The sequence below is a fragment of the Molossus molossus genome, unplaced genomic scaffold (assembly GCF_014108415.1).
Source record: "Molossus molossus isolate mMolMol1 unplaced genomic scaffold, mMolMol1.p scaffold_m16_p_22, whole genome shotgun sequence".
Classification (NCBI taxonomy): domain Eukaryota; kingdom Metazoa; phylum Chordata; class Mammalia; order Chiroptera; family Molossidae; genus Molossus; species Molossus molossus.
Window position 1 is genome coordinate 22,915,519 of NW_023425358.1, and position 24,525 is coordinate 22,940,043.

Here is a 24,525-nt window from a genome sequence, read left to right on the forward strand (position 1 = left end):
CTGCAGTTTCAGTTGCCAGTAGTCAACCATGGTCTGAAAATATTAAATGAAAAATCCAGGAAATAAACAATTTATAAGTTTTAAGTTGCACACCATCCTGAGTATTGTGATGAGTATCGCATGCTGTCCCCTCCCAGGACACGAATCATCCCTTTGTTCACTGTTCCATGCTCTATGTGCTGCCCACCCGTTAGTCACATAGCAGCTGTCTGGGCTGTCACAGTATCTCAGTGCCTGTGTTCACGTCACCCTTATTTTACTTAATGCCACATTCACATAACCCTTATTACAGTATATTGTTGTCATTGTTCTATTTTATTATTAGTTGTTAATATCTTGCTGGGCCTAATTTATAAATTAGACTTTATCATAGGCATGTATATGTATAGGAAAAACATAGAATATATAGGGTTCAGTACATACATGGTTTCAGGCATCCTTTGGGGTTCTTGGACTGTACCCCACATGGACAATGTGGGACTACTGTATGTGATATTTGCTGAAACTGTATCCATCCATCCATGACACCGAGATTCTTCTGAAACATCACAGAAAAGTTTTCTCTACCTTAAAAGTTTCTGTTTGATCAATTCACTCAATCAAAAATATGAGTCAGGAAAAAATCCTCAGGCATGCACATGGTTCTGGGGTATTCAGATTTCCCCCAGTTCATCCCAAATCTAATCTTCCCAAAAGCTCACAGGCCCAGGAGTTTTCTTTCCCTCCCCGACGATGGTCAGGGATGTTCACTTTTCTGGCCTGTGATGCTGTGACACTCTGAGAGGCCTCCTGTGGGAAGGGGAAGCTAAAGAGTTTCCGTAGCACAGAGCATGTGAGCAGGTGGAGGGGACAGTGTCCCCAGGGTCTGTGGGTCAAGCCATTTGGTCTGAGCAGTGGGCACGATGTGTGGTGTCATGCTGATGGCTGCATGAACCCTGGAGATGTGCATGGGGCACGTAGTTCTTAAGCCAGAAATCAGGATACACGCGGCGTCACATTTGATGCCAGTGCTTTCTAAACAGTCCAGGCTCCTAGTCACCATGAGTACATATAGGAGATCCCCACTGACCGAAATGGTCATCGAATCAGAACTCACCACCCACGTGAACATGTGGAACACGTGAGGTCTGTCTGGGGAACTGCAGACTCAGGGCAACTGCTTGGTAGCAGATTTCACATGCGTCAGGTATTGTGGACGCTCAGGAATAGCTTTGGATGATGATAGTAGTGATAAAGATGAGAAGGACGGTGGTGACATTGGCCTCTCGGTCCCTAGGTTAAAATTTAGAGCTGGATGATCCAGAGAGGCCATTTACATGTTTTAGCCAATGATTGTTTATAAACACCAGAGAGAGAGAAAGAGGTATTTGGGAAAACGATTGAGGCCCAGAGGAGAGAATAGTATAAATAATAGCACCTGTGTTCAACTTAATTTTTAAACAGCTGAAGACATTTGTGAATTCACATTTGACCAGTATGTACCGAGTGCCCCCTGGGAGCCAGGCACCGTGCCCCACACCCTGCCGCAGCTGACTCTGTCCCACAGACCTGTGAGGTCATGGAGACGAGTGTCTTGGGGGTTTGGAGACTTGGGCTCAGGGAGTTGGGTGTCTTGTCGAAGTGCTCAAAACCACCACACAATCCCCAACCCTCACCACATGCCCCATGACCTAGCAGTTCCAGGTCACCAAGAGCTACCGACACAGCAGACTGACCCGGTCCCATGGCACAGGCCTCTCCTAGACTATGCCTTTCCCTTCTGGTCACTGGACAAGGCTTTCCATCCCCCCAAGCCCAGCGAGACAGACAGCCTGGGTCCAGTCAGGAGACAGAAACCACACAGTAGGTTAACCAGAGGAAATTTAATATAAAGACTTATCCCTGTAGTAAACAGTAACTATAAGATGTTAAAAATTATGTGGTTCTCTCTGGCTAAGGGAGCATACCCAATAAAGGACAAAATACTGGAGAAGGCGTGGTTCATGGTTCAGCCCACCGGATGGTGGAGGTGTTGACCAGGCCTAAGCCAGTCTGGAGTTGCTAGGCAAGCAGTGGGCCGCCCTGGAGTGCAGGCAGGAGAGCAGGCAATGGGCTAGGGTATGCAGTGGGAGTCCAAGCACCTGTGGACAGGCCCTGGTTTCTTCGCAGACAGAGCTGTGGGAAGGTTATTGCCACATGAAGACTGCAAGGTCAAGAAGGACCACGTTCTGGGCTCCCCTGGATGTCCTCACACACGCCCCATCAACCTAGGCCACTAGCAGGAGAGCCCCTTTGCCTCAGCCCCTCAGGCCCTTCATTAAGAAAGCTCAGCACCTGCTCACCTGACAGGAAATTGGCTGCAGGAAGCCAGTGTAACGCAGAGCAGGTGTTGACAGGACACCAGAAGCTGTCCTGGTGCAACCAATAACAGCCACCTAGAGCCACCTCCGGGTGCCCACCACCTGCCCCATGTAAAGGAACAGCGCTCTCGCTCTGCAAAGACCATGCCTTAGCCAAAACCGTGTGCTCATTGCTGCCCCTGCCGGCTGGGCCCTAGTGCCTTCCCTGCCCTCCCCACCCCCACCTCGCTCGCCTGGGCCCACGCTGTGATAGGCAGGGCCCAGCTCCTTGGTGATGAAGGGACACTCCCTGGGGAACAGAAGATTGTAGGACACCTGGCCTCCTTATCTTGTTCTACTTCAAAAGAACCATTTGTAGAAACTTTAGAGGTCAGAAAGTCTGTATCTTTGCTGGAATTGGTTGGAAGTTTCAGGTGCTGGGCTGATGCTGCACCCTTTTATCTTTCAAACCCAGGACTTAGGAAACCAGCAAATGCCCTTTCTAGACTGACGTGGAGGCACAGAGTAGCATTTCCTTGCATCGTCTCTCCTTTTTCATCTAACAGGTGATAAGAATTTGGATAGAGGCATCACTTTATTTTCTTTGTTCAAGTTCACATTGGATCATAGCTAATCTTTCTGTACAAGGACAATGCTCGTATATCCTGGAGGCAGCTTCAGAGACGGTTGCCAGGACATCCTTCCAACACATTCAGTCAGTTTTCCTGCTGCCTTTTAACTGGAGCTGTCACTGCTGTGCAACCCGTGTGCCCACAGGCCAGTGTGCTGTCACCTGCCTCCTGCCTCGCTGCCCAGACAGGGGTCCCACTCAGGGCCCTTGCTCAGGGCTCTAGGCTCGTGCCAGCTCAGTAGCAGCAATGAGGCACTGTGCCCTGGGGATCACACCTACGAATTGGGATACGCAGTTCGGAGAAAAGTGTCCCAGTCGCCCAGGTTAGAATTTCAGGGACCTTTCCATCCTCTCCATTAGCTCAGTTCACCAGGTCCTGGCAGTCTCCTTGTCCCCTTCTCGGTGTGTGTCTCTGTGTCTGAATTAACAGGCTCAATGTGATGCCTCCTACCTTACCCAGCATCCCTTGACTCGCCCTCGATTCACACGTGTAGATGCTGTCACGACTGGGAACTTGTCCTAGTGAAGTCAGTGGCCTGTGGGATGACACCTGGCAGAAACTTACTGGGGTTTGAGCCCTGGTGAAGGAGTCCAGGGAGGACCTGCAGGGGTGGGGCTGGCTTCTTGTCCAGTAACCCCTGGCAACTCCAGTCAGCTGAGGATGGGTCTGGTGTTGCATATGGCCGGTGGCCTGAGTCCCCACGTTGCCCACAGTAGGGCTCTCACTAAGCAGCAAGCAGTTTTCACTTTCGCAGTTGCTGACCCACCACTGAGGTCAGGACATCGCCAACCTAGCTGCTCCAGTTCAGCTCCCAGGTCCACTAGGCACACTGCAGCAGTGTGTGGCACTGCCCTCCACAGCGGCCACCCAGAGCCACCTCCACCTGCTAGGCCAGGCAGGGGGCTCAGTGTGGCCCATGGTGGGGACACGGGGCCTGGGAGCTGACAGATGGTGTGAAGCAGGGATGTGGGTACCCAGCCCTACCCAGCCCCTGTACCAACCCAGAAACTCAGCATGGACAGCACTGGGGGCACTGTGACACACCCCACGTCTTCCTTCCTTCTTGGAAAATAGCTCTTAAAGCAAGCAACAAGCAAATTGGCCTAATAATTATTTCTGATTTCTTTAGTTGTATCTAGAATTTAAAAAAAGGAAAAAAGCCACAGGAGGTTTGTACAGACCGAATGTCCTGCCAGGCATGTCACTTTGGGTTAGCTGAGTGCCGTCTCCGCCCTCAGCCGAGTGCCCTCAGCAGCACGCCAGGCAGATGAGGCGTGCGCGTTTGCCGGATGTGCTCCAGAGCATCGTCGTGCCTCGTGGGTGCTCCCCTCGGCTGGCAGATGGGTGAAGGGGAGGGGAGCCTGGCTGTGACTCCTGCAGAGCCAGGGACCCAGAGTCTCAGGGCTGGCTGACACCCCAGGTGTGGTGTTTGCACCCCAGGGTGTGCTCTAGGAGGCATCCCCCTGAGCACAGTCAGCAGCCTTTGCTTCATCTCTTCATTCACACTCAGCCCATCCAGGCCAGTGTTCCCAGTTGTTCTTTCTTATTTCATCAAGATTGACGTGGCACTGGTCTCCGTCAGCAGTTCTTTTGGAAAGAAATGCATCTGTAGAAAAGGGAACAAGGGGGTGTCTGTTTGTCTGCTGTGGGTCTTCAGGCACCGCCCCCTCACCTCGGATCCTTGAGACAGGTCTTCAGGGGTGATGGGGATCACATCCCCCTGACAGCCCTGGGGGAGTGAATGGGGACAGCACTGCAGAGCGCCAAGCCAGGGGGCCATCCTCTCCTCTCCTCTCCTCTTTCTCCCTCTCCCCTCCAGAGGCCCAGAGGTCACAAAAGCTCCCAGCATCCAGAACCCTCTCCTCCAGGGGATGTCATCCTAGTTCCCACTGTCTCTTCGCACTGTGACTTTCTAGCCTCTTATCCACTGAAATGGTTGATATGTCCCACTCCAGTTGCGTTCTCATTGCCTGTTTTGAGAGGAGTCATTCCGACACTGCTCTTAGGGTCCCTGTGTCAGTATAGCGTCCCCTGCCCTGGTCCTTTGCGGTACGCCGTCACTCACAGAGCTCTTTCTGGGATAACTGCCCTTGGCGTGAATTACCTGACTCCTGTAGAAGTATCTGCATCTGCTGGGGCTGGTCCTGTTTCGTGAGATATCCCCTTCATGACTGGAGACTGGTCCCACCTTCTCCTGTGGACTTGATGAGTCCTCTAACCTCCTCCTCGGGGCCTGTGAGGCCAGCAGAAGTCCCCACTTGGTGATTCTCCTCTGAGTAGAGCCCAACCCATCACCCACATGACCACAAGGACCTTCAGACAACCCAACACCCACGCGACTGCGGGGACCTTCAGATGTGCCTGGTTATTTGGGCATATTTCTGTGCTTGTTCTGCAGGGCCTGATGCACTCCAGTGGTCCCGTGGGCCGGCACCGGCAGCTGGTCCTGGTTCTGGAGGGGGAGCTCTACCTCATCCCTTTTGCCCTCCTGAAAGGAAGCTCCTCCAACGAGTACCTGTATGAGCGCTTCGCCCTCATCGCTGTCCCTTCCATCCGCGTGCTCGGCCCGCAGGCCAAGGTAAGGCTCCTGGCAGGCCTGGGGGGCCACACTCTGGGTCCACAAGGCATGGTCTTTGGCCAGACTGGGCTCCAAAATGGTAGGTTTTGATCTCTTCAAACTGCTAATTGTATAGTTTACAGCTGGGTAGGATGACTTTAGATCTGTCCGAAGGTAGGGGCACAGCCCTCCTGACCCCTGACAGTTCTTGGCTATTTCAGGGTCATTTCTCTTTAAATTTCTTTGCTGTGACATCAGGGTTGTGAACTACCCAGAGGCACCAAGCAGGCTTGAGGCCAGGCCAAGAACCCGAGGATGCTGTTTCCCCCCGTCACGCAGGACCCCAGTGAGGGGCTGAGGCACAGCCAGCGCCACGCTGATCCCACCTTCAAGCTGCCGGTGCGACCACAGGCAGCGATGGCAGACGAGTAAGACCAGTGTCAGGTGCAAGAGCCCCACAGGCAAACAGAACCGAAAACAAATGAGGCAGCTTTCAGGCACTAGGAAGGGACTTGAGTCTCATTCAGCAAAAAAGTCAGTATGGGAGGAAACATCTGTGAAAATCAGGAGGGTGACGGTGGGCCAACCACAGAGTTGCAGGCAGGTCTCGCCTTGGCCCTGCCCACCTGATGAGAGGGCCTTTTGAGCCAACCCTGAATTCTTTTCCCCTTTTCCAAACTTACTCAGAGACCCGGAACCGTGCTTCCTTCTGGCCCGTCGCAGCCCTGATGCTCCCCACCCATCACAGCTACAGGACTGTCTTTACCACCAGGACATGACCTGCTCCAGCTTCACACTTGAAAATGCCCTCGTGCTGCCAGGCGCTCTCGGAGCCCCGTCAGGCCCCCAGGGGGCTTGGCCAGACGGGCCTCCTGTGGGGGAGAAGGTGTCAGCAGGTCTAAGAACCCAGACCCCAGGGCCAGGGTGCAAGCGGCCCTCAAGGGACCTACCTTGACTGGCCTCTGCTGGCCTTGGTCATTGACATGGTTTAAACCTGATCATTTTCTGCTTCACGGGGTTTTGGAGATATTAGTTTTGGCTATTTTTGTTGCTGAATCATACATGAGACAAAATCAGTTCAAAGGGAAAGAAGTTATTTTCTCTGAGTTTTTCTTCTGTCCCTGGTTGGCTGAATCCCAGATGCAAATGAGCTGGTCTGGTCAGGTGTTGTCCCACGCAGGGGCAGGCTCCCCATACCTGCTGCCAGGAGCACCCAGGGATCAGTCTGCTGAGAGAGCTGAGCTGGTTGTGTCCAGTGCCCCCAGGAGATGGGATAGTCCCAGCTTCTCACGGCACTCGACAGGCATTTCCCTGTCCAGAGTTTAAGGCATCCCCAAGTGTAGGCACCAAAAAGTTATTTTGAAATAATTTAATACTCGATGTTTCCCAGAAAGCACCGAAGGGCTTAAGGGGAAATCAGAACATTGTTGGACTTCTTTATGCTGATTTTGTAATTCAGTGATGTTTTTATTTTACAGCACATAAAGTGGAAGGAACTATAATTTTTTCAGAACACCATGTCTCTAAAGGACTTAATTTGGCCCTGTCTCCCCTGAGTTTGAATTGTTTTTTAAACAAAACCACCCCCACACCCTGACTCATCAGGAGTGGGTTTTCCCTTATTTAGGGGCACGCAGGGAAGGCCTGTAAAGGCGAGACATGGAGCAGGTGGGCACCACAGACCCTCGCCTCCAGCACATTCTCACCTCTGGCCCATCAAAACCTCCTCCCCAGCCCTGCTGGGGTTTGACAAACAGGAAGCAGCCTCTTACAACCAGTCCTGATTATTATTAAGAGCTTGTCGCCCTGGCTGGTTTGACTCAGCGGTTGGGAGTGTCAGCCTGTGGACCAATGACTCGCGGGTTGGATTCCGGTCAAGGGCACGTACCTCGGTTTAGGTTTGTCCCCTGCCCTGGTCGGGTTTGTGCGGAGGCAGCCAGTCGATGTGTCTCTTTCACATCGACGTTTCTCTTTCTCCCCCTCCCTCCTACTCTAGCTGAAGATAAATGGAAAAATATCCTTGGGTGAAGATTAAAAAAAAAAAAAAGCTTGTCAGAGCAGGTGTGATTTTTCAGTAAGACATGCACCTGTTTCAATAAGGTGTTGGAAATGAGAGTGAATGAGGTTACTGGGCAAACAGGTGGAGTGAGACCCAGCCCTAACTGGAGATCTGGCCATCCCTGTGCTCCTGGGAAGGCTGGACAGTCTGACGGTGCATTTGTCCTTCCTCACCCCTAGTCTCACCTGAGGAAGACCCCGTCAACCTACTCCAACCCCACGTCCATGGCAGCTGTCATTGGTAACCCGAAGCTCCCGTCAGCAGTGATGGACAGGTGGCTGTGGGGGCCGATGCCATCCGCCGAGGAGGAAGCCTACATGGTGTCAGAGCTGCTGGGCTGTCAGCCCCTGGTGGGCAGCGTGGCCACCAAAGAGCGAGTCATGAGTGCCCTGACCCAGGCTGAATGCATCCACTTTGCCACCCACATCTCTTGGAAACTGTCGGCCTTGGTCCTCACACCCAGTGTGGACGGCAACCCTGCCAGCAGCAAGAGCTCCTTCGGCCACCCCTACACAATCCCTGAGTCCCTGCGGGTGCAAGATGACACCAGTGACGGGGAGAGCATTTCGGACTGCCCGCCCCTGCAGGAGCTGCTGCTCACGGCCGCCGACATCCTGGACCTGCGGCTTCCTGCAAAGCTGGTGGTCCTGGGCTCCTGTCAGGAGTCTAACAGCAGAGTCACAGCTGACGGGGTCATCGCACTGACACGGGCCTTCCTGGCTGCTGGTGCACAGTGTGTCCTCGTGTCTCTCTGGCCTGTGCCCGTGGCTGCTTCCAAGATGTTTCTCCACACCTTCTACTCATCACTGCTGAACAGCCTGAAAGCCAGCGCAGCCCTGGGGGAGGCCATGAAGGTGGTACAGAGCAGCAAGGCCTTCTCGCACCCCTCCAACTGGGCAGGTGAGAGCAGGGCCACCCACTGGCACCTCTGTCGGGGCCTCAGGTTGGTCCTCACAGCCCCCGGGAGGGGTGAGGAGGACAGGATGGGGCCTGGGAAAGGCAGCTGGGAAGATTCAGGGAGAGAGCCTCCTTGCCGAGACTTGCCCACGGCCCCGTCAGCCTTTTACTGCCGTAGTATTCAAATAGTCTTTTGACCAGGCAGCAGCAGAACAGTTTGCCATCAGAGTGTGACTGTCAACCCCACCCGAGGTGTTTACTGGATGACCCATTTGATGGCACCCTCATGTAAAATCCCACGACTGTAGCAAAGAGTAGTGTGGTAGAAAGACCTGAGATTTGATATTCAGAAGACTTGGGTTTGATCTAGTCCATGTCCAGGCTGTGTGACCTGAGACAGGTTACTAACCCTCTCTGAAGCTCAGTGGTAACATGCAAATGATGGTGGTAGTGTTGATGATACCTCCCTGCTCAAGTTTGAGATGATCTTTGAGGAATGGGTTGAATGTCTTATGACGTGTGAGGCATTACATGTTCTGGAGGGCCGACAGCACATGCTCTGAGTGGGCCTATCACAGGGGGCAAAGGGTCTGGGAATGAAGGGAGAATGTTCTCTATGATAGCTGGTCACAGGAGCGGAGATGAGGGAGTCTGCCTGTCAGCTCCGTGTGATGGCTTTCATCCTCCAGGGTCTCTGCGGACCCTCCCATGCAGGAGATCGTGCCCCCTCCCCCCACAGGCCGTGGTCCAAATCCAACTCGGGGCCATTCTCCCACCCAGCCGTTCAGCCAGCCGAGGTGGTTTTGCTGACACACCTCATGACCATGGTCTGTGGTGGTCTCAGAACTGGCACCGTACCTCCCAGGATGCTGCATCAGTGCCACAACAGCACTGACCCATAAAGCAGTCTTAAACCTTGAGAAGCAGAGGAGCATCAAATATACTATTTCAAACATTTACATTTTGTTTCAATGGCAAAAAATGTACCATCCATGGATATATTTAAAAGTTGGGAACAAAATGGCCTTCAACTTACTATTCCTCTTAGAATCAATCCAGCTGACACATGCTGATATTGTTGGTGTCATTTTCCAAAGTTGGATAAGCCCTGAAGTGGAGCCCTAGTGTTCCCAGGCCCGCCGGCCTGCAAACGAGGAGCCTGCAGGGGCCCTGGGGGCGGAGCTGTGTGTGCAGGATGGGCCGTGATGGTATACAGAAACGTGTGTTTACATCACTAGCACAACAGCTGTAGTGATTTTTCAAAAAGGTATCCAAAAAACAACGTAGAATCGATCCTATTTCTTCTTGTGGCTGAAGAGAAACATTTGGTTGGTCCAAGAGGCCCTCACCTCACGGGTGGGCAAGCAGGCAGGCACTGAGGGTCTGGGCTACGTTGCTGAGTTGCTCCCACTGTCAGATGCAGAAATCAGAGGTGATGCCGGTGGTTCCCATGCACTCATGGACATCTCAGCACACAGTGTCTGTTTCACATACGCTCCAGCAAACAGAAGGGGCGTTGGCCCTGCATAATCCCATAGAACATACAGGAACTTGTCCCTGTGCTTGGCCATTTATTCCTGAGAGGTCCCCTGCCCCTCTGAGCAAAGTGCTTAGGGACATGGTATTATTTTTGTCTGTGTTTATTTTTAGTGACAGATAATTCAAAGTCACAACTTTGTTCTGGTGGAAAATGATGTTTAATGATGCTGTCCTGTTACCCTTAAAAACAGCCTTGGCTCATTCATTCTTTTAGAAAACGCTTTCCCTCCATTATTTGGGGGCAGGTTGGTCCTAAAATGGGTTGGTGGTTTGAGGATACTGCTGCGTCTGTTACTCCTCCAGGCCCTGCGCACAGAAGCCGTGCTGAGGGAAGAGGGAAGGGATCTAGGAGGGTGTGGGATCCTCCCAGCCCCGCTGTTCGCTTGCTCTTCCAACGGGAGGAGTGCCTCTCATCTAGTGGCCCCAAGGAGGAGCTGAGCACACCTGCCCCTCTGCCCCCGGGCATGTACCAGACACAGATGAATTTCAGGGAAAACAATGCAGATCATTCCTTGGGATGGTGGCCAAGGCAGGGAAGGGCCATGGTGGGCCCAAGACATCCTTTTCCTGCCTTTGCTCACAGCGCAGTGCGAAAGCAGAGGCAGTTTCCTGAGCAACTCTCACTGCAAAGCAGCACTGTCCACCTACTGAGCAACTGAACAGTATTGATTCGTAAAGGGAAGGGGACCAAAGGGTGACAGACTACTCCCCAATGAGTTAGATAGCCTACAGTCCAGCCCATACAGCAGATGTCCTGGAAGGCCCCGCTCTTTCTGGCTGGGTAACTGAGGCATAGGTGAGCTGTAGAGACCAGCCTGGGCTAGGAGGAGGTGGGGGTGGCATCTCCCGGCTGCCCAGCTGAGGTGACGACAGGCTCTGAGGCTCCCTCTGTGCTCTCCACAGGGTTCATGCTCATCGGGAGTGACGTGAAGCTGAACAGCCCCTCCTCGCTCGTGGGCCAGGCCCTCACTGAGGTCCTGCAGCACCCGGAGCGTGCCCGGGACGCCCTGCGAGTGCTGCTGCACCTGGTAAGGGACCGGGGCGCCCTCACCCTGCCTCCCATGAAACAGAAACCACTGAAAGTGCACAAGAAGGGGAGGCTGAATGATTTCCATTGCACCAGGGCATATGAGCAGGTGGAGGGGACACTGTCCCCAGTGTCTGCAGTAGTCCTCACCAAGACCCGGGGGGAGGGGCAGCTGAGGAGCGACTTGAAGCAGGAGCCCAGGCCGCAGCCACTTCTGGGCCGTGTGGCTTTGGGCAAGTCAACTTGGCTCCCTGAGCCTCAATTTCCTCATCTGGAAGTGGGGACCAAACTTGAACTTTTCAAGGTCATTATGAGGATTAGAGGAAAGATGAATAGCTGGTACACAACAGGGTTCTAGTAGCCGAGAGATGGTATTTTATAGTCAGGTGACATTAGGCTTCCTCTAAATTCAGTTGGAAGAGTCCAAACCTGACCTTGACCTTGGCCAATCCTGATCTCTGCAGGACTCAGGTGAGAGTACAAATGGAGGGCCCATGACGTTTTGTACACATTTAAACATTTTAACTAATGCCAAGAAATAGCGGCATAAAACTTCTTGCACCCTTGCACCTTGATAACCTGGAAGGCAGTTTCAGATAATTTAGAATTCTTTTTATCCTCTCCCGAGGACATTTTCCTTTTTTCTTTTATTCAGACAGAGCAGGAGGGAGAGAGAGGGAGAGAGAGAGAGAGAAACATCAACGTGAAAGGGACACATCGAGTGGCTGCCACCCGCACGACCAACCAGGGCCGGGTACAAACTGCAACCGAAGTACATGCGCTTAGCGGGAACCGAACCCGGGTCTCTCTGGACCGCAGGCCGACGCTCTAACCACTGAGCCAGGGCATAATTTAGAATTCTTAGCCTCCTTGGAGTTCTGTGTCAGAAGGACCAACCCAGTCCCAGCACATCCAAGCTCTTTCCAGACCTGGTGCAAGCTGCTGCCCATGGCCACCTCACAGGACAGAGGTGTGCATGAGGGCTCTGTTCGTGCTCAGGAGGGCGGACCTGGGAGAAGTTCCATGCGGGCCCTGGAGTGGGGAGTTAGTCTGGGGACTGGGTTCTAAGTGGGCATGTGCCCTTGGCTGGGCACACTTACTGCTCCATGGTTCTGGGGTGGGAGCTCTTCCTGCGTTCCTGGTGATGATAGATCAGTCATGTGTTTCTTAAGCTTAGGGTCGGCTTAGTTTTTCTCAGGCCTGAAAGCGGTCAGTATGGGAACACACAAAAGTTTTGTAATGTGAAAACCTCTGACAGCTCTCAGGCCAGACTTAAGGTAGCTCACCCACCTGCTACAGGGTAGATGTGCCCACATGCTTTGAGAATTTGCGGAGACTGTATCAATTTTTACCTATGCCTGGAAACTGCAAGGAGCCCTTAAGTTGCTCAGCACTGGGGCCCTCCTCAGGGCCCTGTCACCCCCAGTCACTCTCCTTTTTCTTGGTAACTGAACTGCCCTGCCTGTTTGGCTTGCTTCTCCTAGGCCAAGCTGTGGAGCAAGAGCCAGCCTCTCAGCTGCTCCCCATTTGGCCTTGAGGCTCCTCGGGCACATCTAAGGGTTTTCTTTCTTGGCTTCATACAGTGTGACTACAGGGTCCATGGGTCAAGTTCACCAGCCCCTACATCCTTCTAATCACCCTGGGTGCCTCTTGACCCTCTGTGCAATATCTCCAAGGCCTTCCAGCCTAGTGGACAGCCAGCTGGCTGGTTGTCCATCTTGCCTAGGAACACTCATTTCTTGCCGCCGGTGATGTCAGCCGGCAGCATCAGGGTTTTACTGTAAGAAAAGTGTCAGGTGACATATGTAATGACTGTTCTGTCCCCCCAGTGGGGGACATGTGCCCCAGGGATGCAGCATCTCAGGATGGACTGAAGTTCTCCAGAATCTGCCAGGGAAAGGCCGGAGGCTGCTGGGAGTGCTGTGCAGCACTCCCAGGGAGTTTAGCAGTGGTTTTTACATGGATTCAGCCCACGTGTCGCAGGCACTGGGTTAGGCCCTGGAAGGGGGGAGGGGAGGGCCACTTGATCATGGAAGAGGAGGTACAGGTTCCGGAGGCCAGTGCCTTCGGGTGAAGGATGAGGTGAAGGTACAAGGAAGAAGGGTATTATCAGCCAAGGCTCCAGGACGGGCACTGCTTGGTGTATGGAGCTGTGAATGGGGGTCTTGCAGGTCTGAGTGTTTATCCTAGTGATGGGGAGCCATTACATGGTTTGGGCAGGCCCCTAAACTGAGATTGACTTTCAGACAAATCACTTTCTGTCTGTGGAGGAGAGCCTGGAACAGGAGGAGATGGGTTAGGGGAGGGACAGAATTCTTCCGAGTTGCACCAGCCCTTGCTGGCTCTGATTATAACATCCCTTCCCTCTGCACCCTCCCTTGCAAGACGCCAGGCCATTGCTGCAGTGTCATTGTCCTCAGGTCCAGGTGCCCTGCACTGGCTTCACACATGGGACCACTCGGAGAAGCCAGGGCTGGCCCCTGAGCAGAGCAGTGCCTCACGCCCCTTTCCCCTTCCAGGTGGAGAAGTCCCTGCAGCGCATTCAGAATGGGCAGCGCAACGCCATGTACACGTCCCAGCAGAGTGTGGAGAACAAAGTGGGTGGCATCCCAGGCTGGCAGGCCCTCCTCACCGCTGTGGGCTTCCGGCTGGACCCCCCAGCCAGTGGCCTGCCGGCAGCTGTCTTCTTCCCAACTTCTGACCCAGGCGACCGGCTCCAGCAGTGCAGCAGCACCATCCAGTCCCTGCTGGGTGAGCCTCAGGAGGGCTGGAGGGACTGGCTGACTGCGTGGGAAGAGGGTGGTGGCTGTGGCCCCTGCGCTCACAGGGATGCTGAATCTCGTAGCTGGGAAGGAGAGTGTCCTGAGAAATGGCAGAGGCCCAGACTTCTGTCTGGGAGGAACCAGTGCTCTTGACTTGATCTTTCTCTCTGTAATGGCAAGGCGTTCTTTGCCCAGCAGGGTGCTGCCCTGGCTCGGCCTCTTCCTAGGTGACATGAGGTAATGTTGAGCAAAAAGCAGCTGCTAATCAGCAGCTTTGGATCTGAGAGCTGTGCCGCCTCCCTAGGGTGAAGCAGGCTACAGAAGCCCAGGGCTGCCCTTTGTGTGTCACTTAGAGGGCGATGCTTCGCACGCGGCTGAGACGGGCCCCTGGAATCTGACTATGCACCTGGAGGACTGCGGCAGGGTCAGGACTGGCACCTGCCCCCACGTGCCTTTTTCGGAGACCATTCTCCACTAAGGCAGACACAGACGTACAGGTCTGGCTGTCCGGAAGGCCACCAGTGCTGAACATTTGGGGCTCTTTCCCCTGGAAAGGCAGCAGGACTGTGGATGCAGAGGTCCCTCTGGATAACACCCATCCCCTTCTTCTTGGTTTAGGTCTTCCCAACCCTGCCCTCCAAGCCCTCTGCAAGCTCATCACCGCCTCGGAGACAGGCGAGCAGCTCATCAGCCGGGTGAGTTAAGCCAGGACGGCCGAGTCCAGGCTTGAGGGCTGTGCCAAGCTGGAAAGCGAGTGATTTGCCTTAAATAGGAACCTGCAAGTAATGCAGTTTCATTGCTTTTTTTCAGCCTTTGTGATTAGAAGAAACAGTCAAAAAGCTGGGAGTAAGAGAACAGCCCTCCCCAGCACCTGCTAGACATAGAGGGATGCTGAGTCCCAAGAGATTTAGGGCCTTCAGGGGACGCTTACGGGGGCTGCTGTCACCTGTCATCTCAGGGCATTTCCTGAACTCTCCATTCAGTGGCCTCCTGCACCTTGTCATCCCAGCCACCAGTTTCCTGCTGACTGATAAGTGTTAGACAGCTACCTCCCCTACGGCAGCAGGCGTGGGGCCAGCCTGGTGCTCCAGCGCTATTCTCAGATCAACATATGAACTCCACTTGAAACAAAATTGCCACTAAGGCAGAGCAGTGACCCCAAACAGCTCTATTTCAAGATACTACTTAGCAGGTTTTTAAAAATGTATATCTAATTCAGGTATCTGGAGGTTTCTAACTCTCAGCACCATGTAGACCCTTCCCAACTTGGCCTCAGAGCTTCTGACCTTCCTACTGGCCAGTGAAGATCTAGCACAAGCCCCAGGGTGACAGCCATGTGTGTGAGGGCTTCTGGAGGGTGTAGCAACCCCTGAAGGACACAGAGCAGTTTGGTAATCCTGAGTGTAATAATTTGAAAAAATAATACACAGTATTATATATTTATCAGCAGATACCATTTTAAACAGAATATTTCTACGTGGAAATCAAGCTCCTCCATCTAGGATTAACCTCTGAAAATCTGAGTGGTGCTTGGAGCCTCCATGGACCTGGGGTTGTTTCCAGCCCAGATTTGAACATAGCTCAGTGATCTGGCTCCTTCGTTAAGTTCCTACACATTTTGTAATAAGTGTGTTACATCTGCTTTTGAAGAGAATCAGGATGACACTTCTGGGATGTTGCATATTAAAACAAACCCAGGTGGGCTAGAAGCTAGAAGCCTGGAATCTACAAAAAGAAAAAGTGAGAACTACACTTGCAGGGCAAGACTGAGAGTCCAAAAAATCAGCTACTTAATTTCTTGTTTTTGGTGGCAGCACAGGGACTTTCCACCTGATGGCCTCCTGCCTGGCCCCAAGGAAGTGTCCTGGGCTTCCCATTGTGGCTGGTGGATGGTGGACATTTCCTGAGTCACTGTGGAACTATGGGCTTTGGATCAGAGTGGCCTGTTCATACCCGCTATGCCCCTTCCCCACTTGAGTCTGGCCTGCTCCTCTCCTGGCAAGGAAGGGCAGGACCTGGCTGAGCCCCTTGACCCCGAGTGCTTCTGGCCTGGGTGTGGCTGTTCATTTTCCTGTGTGTCCCTGCTGACTCTCGCTCCTCTCCCCTCCCGGTCAGAGCCGCGGGCCTGGTGTGGCGCTTCCTAAAGCAGTGATCAGCTCGTGTTGCATAACAACCTGTGCTTGAGTCTAAACTGTCTTCTTTCTCTCTCTTTTTTTCTTTCTTTTTCTTATAATCTGCTGGCCGAAGGCTGTTAAAAATATGGTTGGAATGGTGAGTACTACTTTAAGTAGCAACTGTTGTCAGGTGAGCCCCTCAACCCACCCACCCCCGAGGTCCCCTTGAGATGCTCTGAGCTCGGTGCACACGTGCTATGCCATCTCTCAGAGTCGCATGCACATGCCAGCACGAGCTCGGGCTGGGGTGACCAGTGCCACTGGCTCAGGCGGTCCATCCCCTCCTCTGCTCTGGCTCCCCTTTCCTGTTCCACCCTCTTTGTTCTTGATTTGACCTTTCAGCTCCATCAGAACATCAGGGGCAGAAGCAGCTTTGAGTGGACATTGTGTGAGCCCACATGAGACCCCGAGTAGTGTTCAGAGTCAGGAAATGTGAAACCCCACAGGCACTTCTGCGGGTTCTGCGGCTTGAGTGCTGAGGCCCTAACCTTGGATTCCTCTTCACTACTCACCTCAGGATCATAAGGACGATTTTAATTAAATAAACAAGAAGAGAGGGAGATGACCAGGCCTATACCCCACCCCTCGTCTAGACCCCAAGACCCGCTCTTGTACTCAGTGGCCACGCAGCACGTGTGCTCAAGGGAAGACGGAGGCTGGAAGCAGAAGCCCTGACTATGGCCCTGCCCACAACCTTTAACACCCCACCGCCCCTGAGCTTCCCACAGAGAGGACAGTTGGCATGAAGGCACTGTAAAGAGAATTTCAGATGCTACACACATGGAAGGTGTTAGTGATGACAGTGGCAGGTGACACGAGAATAACTTAGAGATCAATCCGAGGCAGGCCAGAGGGGAAAGAGACTCGGGAAGGAGCAAGAGCTCATGTGTCCCCCGTACTCAGCTCCACCAGGTGCTGGTCCAGCTGCAGGCCTGTGAGAAGGAGCAGGATTTTGCATCGGCTCCCATCCAAGTCTCCATCAGCGTCCAGCTATGGCGGCTCCCGGGATGTCACGAATTCCTGGCGGCTCTAGGTAGGACAGACGTAATTGGTTTCTTCAGCTCCTTTTTTTTTTTTTTTTCAATCTATTTTTCTCCTAATTTCTGTTGGGTAAAGTTGGTACACTCTTAGGAGTTTTCAATCTTCTTAGATATTTTATTACTGAAAACTAGTTCCCTCAGAGGTTCCAGTGATTTAGTGCAATTCCCAAACGGCCCCCCAGCTTTGTCCCGTTTCTCTGTGATTTCATGTCTCTCATTTGTAGTCATCATTTTATTTTCTTAAATACGTTTCATTGATTTTTTTTTAAAGAGAGAGGAAGGGAGAGGGAGAGAGAGAGAGAAACATCAATCAGCTGCCTCCTGCGTGGCCCTCACTGGGGAGTGAGCCCGCAACCCGGGCATGTGCCCTGACCGGGAATCGAACTGGCGACCTCTTGGTGCACGGGTTCATGTTCAACCACTGAGCCACACCAGCTGGGCTGTAGTCATCGTTTTATTTTTTTATTTTATTTTATTTTTTTTATTTATTTTTTTTATCCTCACCCGAGGATATTTTTCCATTTCTTTGTACAGATAAAGTGGGAGGGAGAGAGAGGAAGAGAGAGAGAGAGAGAAACATCGACGTGAAGGGACACATCGAGTGGCTGCCACCCGCACGACCAACCAGGGCCAGGGACAAACTGCAACCGAAGTACGTGCCCTTAGCGGGAACCGAACCCGGGTCTCTCCGGACCGCAGGCCGACGCTCTAACCGCTGAGCCAAACTGGCCAGGGCTGTAGTCATCATTTTAATATGAATCTGTTAGATTCAATATTGTTGGGAGTCAGGCTGTGGTTAAAAGTTAAACAATGTAGTAATAAAACAATGGTTTTAATGTTTTCTGTCACTGTCTACTGGAAACTGGCAGAAAGAAAATACTATTGCAACCACCTTGGATTTGACTGTGGAGACCTAGTACTGCACTGACAGGATACTTGTTCAATCCAGGATGCTCACTATTCCTTTTCAGACTGTAGCTCGGCTGAGACCACCCTCCTCCTGCTCCACTTAAGTGCCTGTGTGACTTGCTTGGCAGCCATTCACACCATAGCATTTTTCAAACACCTGTTATGTGCCAGGCAGTGTTCCAGGTGCTGGGGATATAGAAGTGAGCAAAGGACAGAAGGCCCTGCCCTCTTAGTGTTTTCATTCTAGTGGGGAAGACAGGAAGACAGGCCTGCCTAAGCTAAGGGAGGCACACCATGACGGAAGAAAGCATCAGGGTCCTAGTGATTGGCCTTGGGGCGCACAGGGATTAGAGCTGGCAGGCCGAGGGGACATGGGAAGGCCCCTGGTTTTTAACCTAAGAGAATGGGGAGTCTTTGGAGGATGACACAGCCTGAATTCACTGTTACAGTGACCAGACAAGGCAGGGCAGCTAATCCTTAAAAAACAATTTTTCTTTTGCTTGTGAGACCCAGATATTCAGTACTGGGCCATCTTTTCTAACCCATTTTGTAGATGACTTTCCCCAGCCCACCTCAGTTAGGGCTGGCTCCATTTGTTTTTGAAGGTGAAAACAAATTTTTGCCACCTTTCTGTGAATAGATATTTTGATGTCCTTTATGATTTGTACTATTTGTTTTCCTGTGGACTTCAAGTAGTATTCTTGGTGTGAACATAAAAAATTTATGTCTAAATAAATGTAGTCAGGAGCACATGGAACGAGAGTGAGAAAAGCCAGGTACGTGCCCAGGACAGATCTCTCTTCACTGCTGGCAGGTGTAGCTAGTCTGGGGCAGTGACACGGGCGACTAGGACCTCAGCCTCCCGTGGGTGTGGGCGTGGGCATGACAGCCAGCCCTCCCCACCTGTGAACTGGCTGTTCCAGTGCCCTCAGCCAGGTGTGTCACTGGCTCGCTGGTGCTGGGGCTGTGGGTGATTTTCGTTGATATTCCTCTACTTTTCTAATCCTCTGGACTGAGGTTGGGGAAGAGGGGAGGCGAGGAGTTCTGCAGGCCAGGCATCTAGAGAAGAGGCTCCCTCACCCCGAGGGCTCCAAGAAACGCCCCCTTTCCAGCCTTCAATATTAAGCACATGCCATTACAACCCACCGCAGGGCTCCAGTTGTTTTGAGGACTCGGTTCTCTTGAAGCAACCAATTCCAATAATTTGGTAAAAGTAGAGGTTTCTAACTAAAATATTACATTTATATTCATTTGTTTTTAAATGTTGAGTTCTCTGAGACCTTTCTGTTGCTTTCAGGGACTATTTATGATTCAGAGAGGAAAATGTTCCATAGCGACCAGAATGCTGAGTGGCTCCTTGAATAAACCTAATTCCCAAAGGAAAGATGATGTCACACCAATATCAAAATCCTTGTGTAAGAACAAAATATAGACACAGACAGATTTCTCCTTTAGCAAACATCGTCCGTCGTGAACACAGCGTGCTGATGTGGCAGCATCATACCTCACAGACCCTGTCACTGGGACGCTGTGGGCAGAGAGAAAGGGCCTGGTACCGCAGGTGCCTGCGCCTGGGCCTTGAGCAGCTTCAAGCAGAGCTCAGTGGTCTGTTAGAGAGACTGAGTGAGGATTCTCAGCCTCAAAGGCTCTTCAGGCCCTAAATACTTGCTTGACAGTGCCTTTCTGTGGACACAGCGCTTGGCCACAGCATGTTTGGCTTCTCCCCCTCAGTCCTTCCTGGGGAGATATACTGCAATGTCTCTTAATAAGTCTGAGTGCTGTAGCAACAGCTCGTTAGCCAGCCTCTTGCTCAGGAGGCTCACAGTCTATGTTGTGCCTGCTCCAAATCTCAGTAGAACCCTTAGACTTGGGGAGCAGCCCCTCCTGGGCTTTGGCAGAGTGGAGTCCCTGCAGGGCAGTTCAGCCAAGATAGCAGATTCTCCATCCTCGCAGAGAGCTCATGCCAAAGCCCTTGGTGGTAGACACTGACCACAGTTTGAAGACACTGTCCTTGCCTGGAGAGGCGTCCACCTTCCTATGTACCAGCTTTAAATATTGGACCCAGTGCCCAAGAGAGGGACCAGTGTTTGTCCTGGATAGACCGCTTGAAGCGGACTGTTCTGTGAAAGCGCGGAGAGTGTGAACGGGCCTCACTAGTTCTGACCCTCAGTCGAGGAGGCAGGTCAGACAGGAGAGCAGCCAGTGCTCGGGAAAGGGAGGGGCACAGGGGAGCCCCAGGAGGGCACTTGCTGCGTTTCCGTGACACGGGATGAGGAGTCCTACAGCTCTCATCCTTGTCAGGACGTGGATCTTCCCTAAGGAAACAGGTGTTAATACTCTTTGTTCCTCTAGGTTTTGATCTCTGTGAAGTTGGCCAGGAGGAGGTAATCCTGAAAACCGGGAAACAAGCCAGTCGAAGAACCATGCACTTTGCACTCCAGTCCCTGCTTGCCCTTTTCGGTAAGAGCTCCACCAGCGGCCTGGGGCAGACACCCACACATCTCGCAACAGTTTGGGAAGGGAAAGAAACACTTGTGTGTGTGTGTGTTAGGGACTGTTCAAGAGCAATGAACAAACTCTCTGCTTCCCTGGAACGTGCAGTCAGAACACCTGTCGTGTATTAGAGGAGCTGAGTGAAAGGGAGCAGAAAGTGAGAGGGTGCTGCAGAGCTGACAGAACAGGGAGGAGGGACACCTGCCTGCCCCTCAGAGGCCAAGCTGGCTGCAGCGTGAAGATGCAATGCTGGCCCGGATGGTAGCCATGTGTGAGGGCAGGACCAACAGGCTCTGCTGACGAATGTATGTCAGACAAAGAGAGAGGATCAGTGGTGATACCCTGGTTTTTTGGAACAGCCGCCAGAAGGGACTACCTTCTGCTGAGACCTTGAAAGTGGAAGGAGGAAGGCGTATCATCTTGGACATACTCAGTTTTGTTTTGAATCCTCACCTGGGCATATGTTTTTTGTTGATTTTAGAAACAGCGATTGGTTGCCTCCTGTAAGTGCACTGACCAGGGATCGAACCTGCAACCTTTTGGTGCACGGGATGGTGCTCCAACTAATAGAGCCACCCGGCCAGGGTGGACATACTCAGTTTTGAAGTATCCATCAGAAACCTACATGGGCATCTGGTTATATGAGTTTGCAGATCAGGGAGAAGCCATCATGTGCATACAGGTCTGGGGGGAAGAGGACTGTCCTGAGAGCTCGCTGGGGTTCAGAGGTCACAAAGATGAGGAGGGACCTGGGAAAGAGCCAACAGTGAAGGCAGGGTGCCATCGACTTTGCAGAACTGAGCAGCAAACACTGACGTGGTAGCGTGAGTGTCATTGGTGACCTTTACAAGAACCGAGGAGGACAAAGCCTGAGTGGGGTTGGTCCAGACGAAGTGGGAGAGCCAGTGTGGAGAGCGACTCCCGAGGAAGCTGCTGGAGTGTGCAGATGGGGCCGGAGCTAGAGGGAGGGTGGGTGTGGTCCTCGGACGGGGGCATCACAGACTGCCCACAGGCCCCAGGCAGGGCAGGAGGCAGACGTGGGGTTCCAAGAGAGAGGGAGCAGGTGGTTGTCTGCTGGGTCTCTTAGGGCGTTTCTGTCCCTGTGTAAGATTTCTTTTTCCCAACAGGACTGTGTTTTTCAGGATTACAAGGTGAATTCAAGTTGTATATAAATAGCACTTATAATTCTTTACTAGTGTCTCTGCATATAAAGATGCTTGTGATTTTGAAAGAAAAATCAAAACCATATAGAATTCTAACTGCCCTCTGGGTGCATATGTTTTGTCTTAGATTCTACTGAGCTGCCCAAGCGCCTCAGCCTTGACAGCTCGTCTTCCCTGGAGTCCCTGGCCTCAGCCCAGTCTGTCTCCAATGCCCTGCCCTTGGGCTACCAGCACCCTCCCTTCTCGCCCACTGGTGCTGACAGCATCGCCTCGGACGCCATCTCTGTGTACAGTCTGAGCTCCATTGCCTCCTCAATGAGCTTTGTCTCGAAGCCTGAGGGTGGGTCAGAAGGCGGAGGCGCCCGAGGAAGGCAGGACTATGACAGGTCCAAGAATGCTTACCCACAGCGATCCACCCTGCCTCGGAGCCAGCTGTCCCCCCAGACCCGCCCTGCAGGGAGCAAAGACGAAGAAGAATATGAAGGGTTTTCCATCATCAGCACTGAGCCTCTGGCAGCCTACCAAGAAAACAGAAAGATGTGCTTCTCACCAGATCACAAACAGTCTCGAGCTGGGACAGCGGGAGGTGTGAAAGTTTCGATAAGCTCCAAGGGGAGCATTAGCACGCCAAATTCTCCAGTTAAAATGACTCTTATTCCCAGCCCAAACTCACCTTTCCAAAAGGTTGGAAAACTAGCAAGTTCAGATACAGGAGAATCAGACCAGTCTAGCACAGAAACAGATAGCACCGTGAAATCCCAAGAAGAAAGCAATCCAAAGCTTGATCCACAAGAGTTGGCCCAGAAAATTCTGGAGGAGACACAAAGTCATCTTATTGCAGTGGAGCGTCTTCAGAGGGTCGGCAGTCAGACGAGCAAGAGTAACAACCCAGAAGATGGCATTTCTATGCCCAGTAATGCTGCCGTCTTCAGAGCATCAGAAACAAGTGCGTTCAGCAGGCCAACCCTCTCCCATCAGAAGAGTCAGCCCTCGCCGATTACCGTTAAACCAAAGCCCCCAGCCAGAAGCTCATCCCTACCCAAGGTGAGTTCAGGATATAGCAGCCCCACCACCTCGGAGGTGTCCACTAAAGACAGCCCCAGTCAGCACAGCGGCAGGCCGTCCCCTGGCTCTGACTCCCAGACTTCCCTGACTGACCAGCCTCTCTTTAAGCTGAAGTACCCCAGCTCTCCCTACAGCGCCCACATTTCCAAGTCCCCGAGGAACATATCTCCAAGCTCAGGCCATCACTCTCCTGCTGGAAGCGCACCGTCCCCAGCTCTCTCCTATTCCTCCGCTGGTTCTGCTCGCTCGAGTCCAGCTGACGCTCCCGACATAGACAAACTGAAAATGGCAGCCATTGATGAAAAGGTGCAGGCTGTGCACAACCTGAAGATGTTCTGGCAGAGCACACCCCAGCATTCCACAGGACCCATGAAAATATTCCGGGGGACCCCTGGCACCATGACTTCCAAAAGAGATGTCCTCAGTCTATTAAATCTGTCACCTCGGCACAACAAGAAGGAGGAAGGAGTAGACAAGCTTGAACTCAAGGAGCTGTCTTTGCAACAACATGGAGAAACACCCCCAAAAGCCCCTCCCAACGGACACTGGCGCAGTGAGACCGCCACACTGAGCACGCTGCCACCGCCCGCCGGCCCTGCTGCAGCCCCCACTCGCCCTGTGAGACTTCCTTCCGGAAATGGCTACAAATTTCTGTCCCCAGGAAGATTTTTTCCTTCCTCGAAATGCTAAAACATCCACACCCAGTGACTCAGTGCAGCAGCCTGCAGAGGGTCTGTCGTTCGCTCGGCCTGCTCCCTTGTCCGAGTGCAGTCACTCCACAAAGCCACCAGCCCCCTCACGAAGGTGCACTCCAGGCCAGGGGCACCGCCCGCCCGGCCACCACCACACAGCTGGTGGCTTCTCTGGACTCGGGCACAAATTCACCCAAAGCCAGGACTTCTGTGGGATTGGTACAGGAGGCTCATGGAATTTTCTATACACTTCACCAAATGTTTACCTTTGAACTCTCTGCTTCTCGTCTTTGATGCGATTCTTCAACAGGACTTTTGTATTAGAAATGGCCATGGTTCTGGGGTGGGGGAGGAACGGGAACATATTTTGCTAAGAGGTATATATGCAGTACCTTTTATACACAGAGACACAGACAGAGCTTCTTCAAGGCTCCCAGGTGCTGGTCGGGGGTGGGGTACATGGAATCTAACTTGAATTCTACATGAAAATGTATCAGCCAAAAACAGAATACAGTGATACCTCGGTTCTCGAACGCCTCGGTTTTCGACCAAATCGGTATTCGACCAGGAGATTCGAGACTTTTGTCTCGGAATCCGAACAAATATTTGGAACTCGAACTTCCGAGATGAGCCGAGTTGAGCCGAATGGCGTTCATTCGGCCCAGCGCGCCTTGCTTGTGTCATCAGTGTGAGTGCAGAGAGAGAGTCACGCTTTGTGGAGTCACGCTTTCCTATTGGGTTTCATTGCTTCGGTTCTCGAACAATTCGGTTCTCGACCGTCCTCCTGGAACGAATTATGTTCGAGAACCGAGGTATCACTGTAATGGTTTTTAAAATGCCAATGATTTGAAATTAAATTGTAGCATTTCTGGTTTCATGATATTATAACATCTCGGTAACAATGCAATAATTCACACCCAACAGCGCTTCCTCCTGACCTCGGCCTCGCCAAGCTCTGCAGACGTCCTTGGGGCCACTGTCAACCAAACTTGAAGTTTCTTAAAAAATTTATATAACTCTTATCCAGGCATTTTAGAACTATGCAATTGTGATTTAAAATGCAACTTTGTGCTTTTAAAACATTATTGACCTTTTTTGTACATGGATAAACAACTTGGTTTTATTATCAATAGTACTTTGCATTTATAGCTATTATTTTTAAAAGCTCAAAAAGTTTTTTAAAATGTCAAATTTTGAA

At 52.2% G+C, this 24,525-nt stretch overlaps 1 protein-coding gene across 1 annotated transcript in view; it reads left to right on the top strand.

Annotated features, from left to right (window-relative positions):
• Window positions 1–23,325, top strand: part of LOC118640380 (tetratricopeptide repeat protein 28) — a 167,086-nt gene extending 143,761 nt beyond the window's left edge. The window contains exons 11-19 of the mRNA XM_036277286.1: window positions 5,349–5,528; window positions 7,746–8,466; window positions 10,906–11,030; window positions 13,549–13,780; window positions 14,410–14,486; window positions 16,039–16,062; window positions 16,869–16,998; window positions 20,267–20,374; window positions 21,698–23,325. Coding sequence (XP_036133179.1) covers window positions 5,349–5,528; window positions 7,746–8,466; window positions 10,906–11,030; window positions 13,549–13,780; window positions 14,410–14,486; window positions 16,039–16,062; window positions 16,869–16,998; window positions 20,267–20,374; window positions 21,698–23,325 — 3,225 coding nt within the window. The remainder of the gene's footprint in view (window positions 1–5,348; window positions 5,529–7,745; window positions 8,467–10,905; window positions 11,031–13,548; window positions 13,781–14,409; window positions 14,487–16,038; window positions 16,063–16,868; window positions 16,999–20,266; window positions 20,375–21,697) is intronic.
• Window positions 23,326–24,525: the final 1,200 nt, after the last annotated feature.